At 35.3% G+C, this 12,050-nt stretch overlaps 2 protein-coding genes across 3 annotated transcripts in view; one reads left to right on the top strand and one right to left on the bottom strand.

Moving 5' to 3' along the window:
• Window positions 1-1,593, bottom strand: part of fam222ba (family with sequence similarity 222 member Ba) — a 63,886-nt gene extending 62,293 nt beyond the window's left edge. The window contains exon 1 of one of the 2 annotated variants that reach the window (XM_065266910.2): window positions 1,454-1,593. The gene's annotated coding sequence lies outside the window, so the exon portion shown is untranslated. The remainder of the gene's footprint in view (window positions 1-1,453) is intronic. The other variant, XM_065266912.2, reaches the window with a different exon arrangement.
• eral1 (Era-like 12S mitochondrial rRNA chaperone 1) lies at window positions 1,073-6,252 on the top strand. Its single transcript, XM_065266916.2, has 11 exons — window positions 1,073-1,316; window positions 1,476-1,634; window positions 1,786-1,913; window positions 2,002-2,079; window positions 2,169-2,215; window positions 2,765-2,826; window positions 2,919-3,031; window positions 3,787-4,101; window positions 4,461-4,610; window positions 5,022-5,102; window positions 5,482-6,252. Exons 1-11 carry the CDS (start codon window positions 1,211-1,213, stop codon window positions 5,602-5,604), a joined length of 1,362 nt encoding a protein of 453 aa, XP_065122988.2. The 5' UTR covers window positions 1,073-1,210; the 3' UTR covers window positions 5,605-6,252.
• The last annotated feature ends 5,798 nt before the right edge of the window (window positions 6,253-12,050 follow it).

Here is a 12,050-nt window from a genome sequence, read left to right as displayed (position 1 = left end):
AAATATTAAGTGGTTTCTAGGCTTTTTTATGCATAATTAAGATAAGAAAAGAGGGGTACTTATAAATGTTAAGCATCCTGTTATAGTATTTGAAAGAGATTTTGTGTTGTTGTTGTTGGGTTTTTAAATGGTTGCCATTAATGTTGTTTTGATCAGAAAGTATTACACTGTAAGTGTAAATGCCTTGATTTGAAAGCATTTACATTGGAAATGTTTGTTGCATAATCAGCTTCTGTTTCAGTTGAGTGTTAGTTAGGGTTAGCTTGCTAATGTGTGCTGTTGCTGTACTATAATAGCTCTATATTTCTAATTTTAAGTAGACCTAACATGATTGAATAATAACAAAACAAAATAATGGTTGCATTGGTGAATTTAACTCATGTTTACTCAGATTAACTCAATTTAATTGTGCTAAGGACAATTGAATAAGTTCGACTAAATACATATTTCTAAATTTAGATAATATAATTGCGTTCTAAAAATTGTAATTTAATTGTAATTGTAATTTAGTGAATAATTATTTTCAGTGTATTTTTTACTTTAATGGCCGTTATTTATTAACAAAGGCTATATAAGTTGAATACAGAAGCATAGGCAGAGTTAAAAAATGTGTCTGAGCTATGAATGAAAAATAAAATACTTCACATTATTGTTTTACTAGTCTTGTACAGGATTTAGATTAAGGAGATATAAACTTATTTGATTTTAATTAGTAAAACATCTTATGCGAAACCATGCATTTAAAATCGTGTTTTTCCTTGAAGGTCGTCTAAATTACTCATCTTTTCATCATAAACTAGACTAAAACACAGCAATAAAAGTAGGAATGATGTGTACATCTTCATAAGACGCTGCGCGGACCAGTCAGCATATAACATTAAACTACCGCGAGACCGCGAGACCGATTCTAGGGCAGACTGCTTCGTATGATTTCGAATCGCTCTCGCGATACTGGAATGTCATACATCGATCCGTTTGCGCAGAGCCACATAAAATCAAACACACATACAGAGTTTAGGTCAGAGTTGCGCCTGAGCAGTAGATGGCAGTAATGTGTAAATAATAGGTCGATTACTTCGACTAAAGCAACATGTCTGCGCCCTTAACACATGTGTAAACAATAATGGAGGGTGGAATAACCTTCTGTTAGGAATAGTGCAGGTGAAACGTCTATATATTTATATCTTATGTTCCGAAACAGATTTCAGCAATGACTTTACGGCTTTGCGAGACCTTTATACGGAGGTCTCTGCGATTTTCGAGTGTCCGTTCACTGACAGTATCCTCGGAACACACGCCTCTGCGTCTGCGCACAGGTAACGTTACGTTAACCAAAGTTATAAACAATAAACAGATGTTTAACGTGTAGGGTAGACTAGTTGTTTTATGTCACATTCATTATTACCAGAAATAAAACCTAAATCATAGAAAAAATCTCAATCTTTTTTGTTACCTTTCTTGTTTTCGGTTCACAGGTTGCGACGTTTTTCGTGCACACTCCTTGAGGAAATGTCTTGTTCGCTGTGCTCCCGCCCGATTGATGTCTTCAGGTGCTTTTCTGGACAGATTACAAAAGTCGAGAACTGTTGTGTCCGGCGAGGGTCACTATCATCACCCCGTCCCATCAGACTGTGGTCAGTATCAGCCCGGCCCCCGTCAATGCATTCAGGCTGCTGTTTTAGCGATAAGATGTCAAAACTGAATTCGTTTAATCTCATCTCTACAGACATTTACGATATTATAGGATGGTCGTTACAAAACGTAACTTTGTTTTTCTACCCTCAGGTCATCAGTTTTCTTTATTGCTGAAGGACCCTGATCAACCCGACAACCCCAAGTGTCTTAAAGTGGCAATAGTTGGCGCCCCAAATGCTGGCAAATCCACACTGACCAATCAGTTGCTGGGCAGAAAGGTGTGCTTTGCAATACAACAAATCCCAAATTGTGTATAATGGGTAACTCCCAATAACCAGTATAAATGCGGCATCCTATTTGTTTCAGTTGTTTGCGGTGTCGGAGAAAGTGCACACAACAAGATCACGTGCTGTTGGGGTTGTGACAGAAAATGACACACAAATTGTAAATCTCTCAAATGCTTAATATCCAAATTGTCAGTTTTTGGGAGTGTCACATGTTTTGAATGCCATTTTCTGGTCTGCTTTTACCAGATTATGTTGGATACACCCGGTCTTACCACACCACTGAAGGCTAAAAGGTGGGTTTACATTTAAAATAAAAAAGCCTATATGATTGTAGCCTTTAGACTGTCAAAGCTAAAGCCAGGGATATTATAGATACTTTCCCATCTTAATCTGTAGTGCTTATTATAAATTATTTGAATGTGAATGTTTATGATAAATGTGCCTCATTCACACTTGCCATAATGTTGGCACATAATTTTGCATAATACTCCTACATAATGCTTTTTGCATAATGCATCCTACATTGCGGCTTTTTCTCAAACATTTTTTATGACTTGAGTTTGTGTCAGGTGTTTTTTTTATCTCAACTAGTGGTACCTATTTAAAAACATTTTCTTGTTTTATTTGGTGATGCTGATAGTACAGAAATTATACATCTAACCATCAAATCTTATTCTGTTGTCCTTATAGTTACTTTTTCCTTTTTCTGCTTTTGTACTTTTTAATGTCCAAAAATAGTTATACATATACACTTTATAATAACAATGTTATGTAGTGACAATATTATTAATAGCATGTACTCAGAAAATAAATGTGAATATTTTGACATATTTGTTCACCAGACACCAGCTGGAGGAGTCACTTGTGGTGGATCCTTTCGAGTCCCTGAAGGAGGCTGATTTAGGTCTTTCTTATTTTATTTCTTACCCTTTAAAAAAAATGCATGTCAACATCCATCGTGTGTTGGATCTCTGGTTTTCTCCTTTATATTTGCAGTTTTGGTATTAGTTGATGTGTCTGATAAATGGACCCGAAACAAGCTGGACTATGAGGTACTGAAGTGTATGGCCTTGAATCCAGATGTGCCTGCCATCCTTGTCCTCAATAAGGTATTATTAGCCATGTCGTTGTCTATTCATCTGTCGCACTTCAATTGTAGGATTAGTTTGCCCAGGGCACAACAACCTCTCATCTTTGATTATTGTTATTCTCATCTGGAATTTGGGCCTGTTTAGCTGTTAAACTTAAAGGGACACTCCACTTTTTATGATAATATGCTTATTTTCCAGCTCCCCTAGAGTTAAACATTTGATTTTTACCGTTTTGGAATCCATTCAGCTGATCTCTGGTAGTTACATCATGTACTAAGGCAGATGGAAAATTAAAAGTTGCAGGTGCGTAATATCATTGCGCCTGCTGCACCTATGTTAGAGCAGCAAAGTCATTGATTATTACGCCAGAATGAGAGATATAACCATATCTGCCTAGAAAATCGCAACTTTTAATTTTTCCGTCGGCCTTAGTACACGATGTAACTACAGAAGAGTCAAGTTTTAAATAGGAAAAATATCGCAACTCTTTGGCTATTTTTGAGCGCGATGCTAATGGTCTAATCAGATTTAATGGATTATGCTAAGCTATGCTACAAGTGGTACAGATAGACCCGAGATCAGCGAATGGATTCCAAAACGATAAAAATGAAATGTTTAACTCTAGGGGAGCTGGACAATGAGCAGATTTTCAAAAAAAGTGGAGTGTCCCTTTAAAGTCAGTTCCAAATTTGCTGAATAATTTATAGCTAATTCACTTAGAGGCAATTTAAAGAATTTATGAAATTAAGAAACCATGCACTCTTCCTGCACAGGTTGACCTATTAAAGAACAAAATAATGTTGCTAGACATCACGGCACAGCTAACTGATGGGGTCGTGAATGGAAAGAAGATCCGGGTTCGTGGTGCAGTGAAGTCAAATCAGAGATTAGCAGGCATAGTCCAGAGCGGGGATGCAGACGCATCGAATTCTGAGAGCATGGAGAAAGAGACGTCTCAGGGGGATCCCATCAAAAAAATATTGAGCAAAGAAGAGCTGAAGGCTCTAAAGAACTGCAGCGGGTGGCCACATTTTAAAGATGTGTTCATGCTGAGTGCGGTTGACGGAGAAGATGTGGAAACCTTAAGGGTAAGAGGCCACATTTCAGAATTTATTCCTTCTTTAACAAAGGATTGTGTTATTATTGTTTTTGTACTTTTGAACAGCAAGAATGCTTCCAGCTCAATCTAACAATGCTGTTTTACACGTTAAAGCAGATTTAAATGTTTTACAAATGTTTTATTTTGAGTTCTGCTTGTGTATGATCACCAGGAAAAATAAATGCTGAACTCTGTATTACAAATAGAGCAAACAATTAGAAAGTTAAAATGTAAGGTTTTTATAATGTATGGATTTAAGATAATTTTATTTTGACATTATAATCTTAAGCATTGTGCTGCCCGTTCTCAATAATATATTTACACCGTTTTTAAACATATGTGTCATAGAGTTACCTGTTTCAAAGTGCAAAGCCTGGTCAGTGGCAGTACCATAGTGAAGTATTGACAGATCAAGCTCCTGAGGATGTCTGTCTCAACACTGTCAGAGAGAAACTTTTGCAACATCTCCCCAAGGAGGTGCCATATACTGTGACCCAGGTTGGTAATGTTTGGGGATTGTGCCAATTTACACTCATGCAGTTTTCATAACACACACATGCTCGTTCATATATTTAACAGATTTCCTGTTTAACATCTGTTCATCAACTTGCTTGTCATCTGGGGTTGTTTTGCTCCTTAATACATTTAGAAGCCCTTCATGCTGGGAACAGAAATATTCAGCTGTCAATTTTAATCCAGAGAAATTTTAATAGGATCTTACTTCCACCCAGTGTGATTGAGCTGTATTGTAGTTATTTGTGAAAAATAAATTTGCCTAAAAAATGTGAACAATACAAAAGCTCATTCATTCATACTTTAAAATTTGATCATTGCTCAAAAAAATTAATGGATCTTTGTGATTTAGGGAATGTTATTTATCTTTACATGTTTATTTTGTTGTTTTTGCAGCACATTGAAATGTGGAAGGAGTCTGAGGATGGGGTGCTCAACATATCTGTCAAACTGTATGTGAAGAAAGAAAGTCATATGGTGAGCTCGGGGATTTCTTTTTTTACAAATAGGATTGTATATACTTCCAGTTAGAAAAATTGGACTCCCACGTTGTTGTTTTGAAGTTATTTATACAGTTTTAGAATATACAGTTTATAGAATTTATCATTTTTAAACAAAAATAAAATATAGATTGCCTGCTGGGGTATTACTAGATTCAAATAATCAATAATATTTAATCTAAGGAAAAAATCTATAACATGAGTTTAATGTTTTTACTTTTTTGTGACAATAATATATTATAAGGCTGCTGACAAATGGGAAATTATTGGGACTTTTTAGGAGCGTTGCATTGACAGATGCCTTCACAAGCTGACGAAACTGTCTTTTAAATCTTTTTTTGTTTTGTTTTTTGCAGAAAATGGTTATTGGTCCTGGAGGCCAGCTGATAACCAGAATAGCCCAGGAAGCTGGAAATGACCTAATGAACATTTTCATGCGTGAAGTGCGCTTAAAAATATCTGCAAAGTTGAAGAAGTGAAGTTCAGAATTCAGATTATGAGAGTAAGATGCAGACACCTTATAATGGTTATTAAGGAGTGGATTTTAACAGTTTGATCTCCAAATTTGTCAAAATTATTTGTTTTTTGCAGTTAAAAGTAGTATGAAACCTTGCTCTTGCCAGTTAAATACATTAGCATTTGTTTTGTGTTTGTAATAAATGTTTATATTTACATATGCTATCATGATATATATGCATCACCTTTTTCTTTAATTAAAACGAAGGACAGCTCACAATGACTTCATACTCTTGTTGCTGTTAAATGTCTTTGTTATATCAAAACACTGACCTGAAATCACTCACTGTTGCTTAGTTGAACCATTTTTTTTTTAAACGTGTATAGCTATTATAATCTTTGCATGAATAGTAAATGTTGCAAGAGAGAGCAAGGAAAGTTCACATAGAGTTTTATTAAAGGATGTTGGAGTTTTGTTGTGGAGAAAGTATGGCACTTTAAAGTATGGCATACTGTATGCAAAATTGTATGTGGAGCTGGTAGAATCAGCTTACTCATTGAGCAGTTATACACTATGTGAATTTCATTTGCCTGTTTTATTGATTACTGTTTTTGTAATTGTGACATTTCCTCGTAAGATATTTAATTAAATAAAAATGTAAATAACATAAGCAATACCTTTTCCCTTCTTCCATTTTTCATAAAATGTGGAAAAGCAGTTAAAACTTCATCTGCCTATACACACTGTACACTATACACTAAATACACTAAAAAAAGAGAAAAAATTACTTAAATTGGTAACACTTAAAAAGATTTAAGCTTTTTTCACTTAAATGTTTTCACACAAAAAATTCAATTATTATGTGTGACCAGTTTATATAGCTTATAGAGCTATATACTGCTGCTAAAATGGATTTCAAAGTGACGATGATGCATTTATTATTTCCCTGACACATCTCTTTGACTAACTGTTCACTTCCTCTCACTATTGTGAAGTTCTTTGAAAGTATAAAGCCAATTGTGATTTCAAAAAGTGGATTCTGGAGGATAATTATGTAAAAAACAAACCAAAGCAGAATGTTTAATTTCAAATACAGTAATATTTATTGATACACAAAATACAGTGTCAGTCATAAGAATATTACACATTTACATTTTTGTATCCATTTTTTTACTCTGATCTTTCTTTGAAGTCATCCTGTCCTCTTGACACTCGCTTTGTCCTCTTTTTCACAGATGACTTTTGAAAAAGGCAAAAGAACCCTTACCATTACTAAACTCAGTAATGGTAACGGTTTTATCGCCGCTCTCTGTTTGTGGATGCATGAGTTGTTGGAACTGTTGGAGGAGTATTGACCCCCTTGATAGTACATCATCTATACTGTAGTGTCTCAATAATGAACTTACAGTATACGATGATATCCTGTCTGGAGGGCAAGAATCATGTACAAATTTCAGTTTAGAAATCCGCTGAATTTACACAATATACAATTTCCAATGTCTGATCTATGTAAAATTTGAGAACTTTATCATCAAAAACATTTAAAATCATATTAAACTTCCTGTGTTTTAGAAATTTTGTCTATGTTAAAGCAGTACAGTAGATGTGTTAACGTAATTCTATGTATAAACAATTGTTAAAACTATCCGTGCGTGTTTCCAAAACGTTCCCTGGAAGAAGTCTTTTCCAAATAGTCAGATTTTCACACCTGTGCAAGATCCGTCACACCGGAGTATTCATCTGAAAGGAAGAGCAGCTGCCATCCTGTACTTCGTAGTCACAGTGCAAACACTCACCTTTAGATCTGCATCCTCTGTACTCCTGATGGAGGTGTTTTAAAAGCAATTTAATTGCTTGCATTTGTTACCTTTACCCCTGTTCATTCACTTTTGTTTTCACAAGTCTGTTGTCTCCATGCTGTTAAGAAGGTTATAAATGGTGCCGCCTCGGTCTGAGTTTTAATGCTTGCTGCTAATTTGCATATGATGATGACACGAAGGCCGCTCCATCCTTATCATGTTTCTGCTCTGTAGTATTTTGACCAATCGGATTGGTTTCCAATATCAGGCCCTGAACAGTTACTCAGCACCAGGACTTTCTCTCACGCAAGTGTGTGTGCGCACACCCAAACTAATCTCACCCTTAGAATAAACTTGAAATTGTACCAGGAAAGTTTGCAAAATATATGCATGTCTCATAAATGCATTTAATATGCAGAATAGGATTTTTAATAAAAAACAAATACTACATAAAGTAAAATCTTAACACATTACACAATATAATTTGAGAGTGTACATTGTTTTAAAGTGTGAATAGGAAAGGGTCCACCAAACCCTTGAAAAATGTTTGTTTGGATTAGGAGTCATGTGCATTTCATCATTTAGTTTTTAACCCAGTACACCTTCATCTCTTAGATAAATTGCAATACATTTTCAGTACATAGATCAGTTGAGTCATGAGATCTGTATTCATAGTGACCAATTCTTGACCGAGTCTGTTTACTTTCAATATCGTGAAGTCACCTCTGTGTGTTCATTTCTATACCCATGTGCGATCTGTAACAAATAAAGCTGATTCTACATCTGGAGTTGTCCTCAGCATCTGGATGTTAAAAGTCAATTGGCTACTATGGGAAAGGCCCCCCGTGGTTACTGTGGAGACAGACTCCCGGTTAGGGTGGGGCTTGGGGGTGTTTGTGACTATCTGTGCCATGTTAACAGATAAAAACAAGGTAGTGGCCTATCTGAGTTGCACCAGCAGTCTGACACTTTATCTATCACTTAAATAAATGGACATTTCTCGGAACTTGTAATTATTTCTCAGAAAAGAGATTGCTGGCCATGATGCTGGAAACTGCCTCTCACAGCCCTTATAAGACAGGTCTTTACCTGATCTAACTGATGTGGGACGTTTTAAACTAAATGGTTTCCTAACATTTGCAGATTACGTTTTTGGAGAGTACCAAGCCTGATATTCAAGCCTATAGGAAAGGACTTAAAAATTCCTTACAATGAATGGAAAACGCTAGTTCATGACACATACTAGATATTATGATAAAAGACTAATTCACTTTTCGGGGAAGGTTAGAACAGAAAGATTAATGTGATCTTGGTCATTCATAACTTATCGTAGCCTGTTTTATACTCCAAGTTTCATTTGTTACGTATATAACCATGAACACTCTACACAGTATGATAAACACGATAAAAGTAAGACTAAAGCTTATACACCAGATAATTATTTCTTAATTATTGCCTGTTGTATGTACATGAATACATGTGAATGTGAATATTTAATGGTACAGAATGGTAGATATAGCAGCAATATCCAGATGTGTTCATTTAGTTGTATTATAATACAGAGTGCCTCTTACGAAATTGCAATAATTGCACTCAAAGGCCTTTATTAACCCCCTGGAGCTGTGTGAATCACTTCTGTGAAGGATAGATGGACGTTTTTGGGCTTCATCAAATCAAAAGCATCATTAACTACCATTATAAAGCTGGGAACAGCCAGGACATTTATAACTTTGATTATGTTCGTCTGAAAAAAATCAAATACATTGAGGATGGTTTGAGGGTGAGTAAATAATGGGGTAATTTTCATTATTGGGTGAACTTTCCTTTTAAGTGTGAGTTGACTTACATAAGTGTCATAATACAGCATATGGTTCTGGCACCCATTTTGTCAGGTTATAGCATTTATGTTGCCCAGATAAGCAGTGCTGTTTTCTGAAGAAACATTGTTTACATTGTGCTTTGAACTGAGAGGAAATTTTATTAAAGTCGCCATGAAACGGAAGTAGCGATTGTCTTATATTCCCCTTGGTGACGTATATCCGAGTGAAACGGCTTCGGAAATGATAAAAGGTAGGGCTGGACTTGAATTCGTCCATCGAGAACTGATTGGATTGTTTGAAGTTGGGTCATGCAGTCTTTTTCCAGACCCCGCCCACCTGCCATACCATATGACCGAAGGTAAAGAGAGACTGTTTTGGGGGAAAGAGATTTGCATTTTTGATTTAAGATTATGAGTGCACATACATTTAAAAAAAAACAATGAAGCCAATAAATCATTTGTAAAAAAATAGAACCCAGTCTCACAGAGCTGCGTATAAATAGCACGAAGTGTGAAAATCGTGCAATACATATGCCAAATTCCAACTTTGGTTTAGGGTTAGAACAATTTTTTTAATTTTTAAAAATGACATCCTAACCCAAACCCCAATTCTAACCCCAACTCCAAGCGACTATGGCTTAAATATAGCCAAAAACATGGAGAAACCTATATATTAAATAACCTCCTTAAGCATATCTGAAATCTAACCCTAAACCCAAGCGAAAATGGTAAAAAAAAGATAAAAATTGAGAAACCATTAAATAAAACGAAAAAAAAAGATGCGCCGTTGAATTGGAAGGACTGGCGTATCATATGCACGATTTTCACACTTTGTGCTATTTATATGTATCTACATGAGACATGGGTTGAAAGATTATACTACTCTATTCCAAAACAAATGACAGTTTTTCATTTCAATTTCATTGCAACTTTAAAATGCACCGCAACCTTTATATCATAACATTTCTCCTGCTCGTCGCCAGGTGTGCTGTTGTTTTGTTTACCTGTATGATTATTGTGTGGCAATGTTGATTGCAGTGCTGATTGGTTTTGTGTTTTTTGTGTTTAGTTTTGTTTTTATATTTGGTTGTAAAACATCTTGCCAAAGGACTGCAGTTGAAAATTAGCCGGCTGGCTAACACTGGCAGATAATACAGTAATGTTAATTAATGTGTGTTGTCCTTATAAATAAATAAAGTAAACAAAACTATTTTGTGATATACATTGGTTGATATAAAGCAACATAAAAAACTGGAGAGAACTTAAAGGCAGTAAAACAGCACTATTCAGCATGTTCCATTCATACATTTTACAAAATGCACATAATTTAAATAATTTAAAAAGTTTATATCTACAGTTTGGGACTGTGTAGATAAATTTCTATTTGGAGACGAATGCAACGTCTTTCCTCATGTAAATTAGATTTCATTCAATAAACATATGTTTACACCAGATAACTTTTTTATAATTAATGACTGTTGTTACAGAAAATTTTTATGTTTTAACCTGGAACTGATTACCAAAAACATTATTAACATTATTAAGCACACAAGCTTAATGTTGTACTGCAGGTTGGCAGTGTTTAAAGATCTTCAATGTTGAAAATCTTTTTATTGTTTTAGACTTTTGTTAACAATTTAAACTTTCACAAAATATCATTATCCACCAATAATTATTATAATTATTAGTGCTATTTTCCCAGTAAGCAATACCATTAATTCACCATTTATAGTAACTATAGACCTACTCCTGCTATAAGTATCCCACCTCTTCTCAAAATAATGTTGAATTTGGTTATAGACCATTTTGCAAAGTAAACAACACTGGTCCAGAAACACTTCCTGTTTTAGTTTGTAACTGTTTCTATATTTCACATCTTAAACATGTTTGTTTAACCTTTTGATTCAGTTCTTTGTGTTCTGTTGGTTGTACTTTATCCCAACTTTATGTAGTTTTTAAAAACTGAAACAGGAAGTGCTTCTGGACCAGTTTCGTTTGTTGTTTACATCTTGCAAAATATGTCATTTTTTGCCAAAATAACTTGCAAGATGATATTCCATCATGTATACAAAGTCAAAAGTGATAACAAGATGTTTGGTTTCATTTATCTATTTATTTAATACCATTGGTTTTTGTACGGTTAGACATCTATATATTTTTTTCCTGACAGCGCAAATATTGCCTTGTTTTAGCCTAGATGTCTGGGCTGTTTTTGGATGGCTATAAGACGTATTTTAAATGCAAAATTGCTTGCTGGGTTAGAACACCCCGAAAGCCTTTACTTCTTATTTTGTTCACCAAAATGGAAATGGACATATTTGTATTCAAACTAATAATATTACTTGCGTTTAAAACTCACTTTAAAGCTTAGCATCCCATTTTATACTAAGCTTTCAGTCCATCGAAAGATCCAGTGAATGGTGAACCTAGATCAGCCCAAAAAGGTAAGATTAGCAAGAACCAACAAACAGCGGCGAAGGCCGAAGCTTCCTGAAGTAATAAGGTGACAAACTGCTGTGGTGATTAACACCTATACGTGTGTGTCTGGGAGTTTGGAGGAAGTGTTAGGGAACCCTTGGCCTCTAAAGTAAAATGCTCCCCCTTTCCCCAAATCCTGAGAATGTTGTTCCTGACACCTCTTTAGGGACGCTGGAAGACAAACTGCAAACCAGGAGAGACAAAGAGAGAGATCAAAGCCCAACCTGATGTTTTGACAGAAACACAAATACACACCTCTGTCCTCTTTGAAGTAACGGAAAGGTAGCCATCTCTGCAAAGTCCAACTAGATCATTGGGTTTGTGAGCTACGGACCTCTTGACAAGTCTATTTGTTGCTCCAGTGTCATGATC

The sequence above is a fragment of the Paramisgurnus dabryanus genome, chromosome 5 (assembly GCF_030506205.2).
Source record: "Paramisgurnus dabryanus chromosome 5, PD_genome_1.1, whole genome shotgun sequence".
NCBI lineage: Eukaryota > Metazoa > Chordata > Actinopteri > Cypriniformes > Cobitidae > Paramisgurnus > Paramisgurnus dabryanus.
This window is presented reverse-complemented; position numbering and strand designations above follow the sequence as displayed.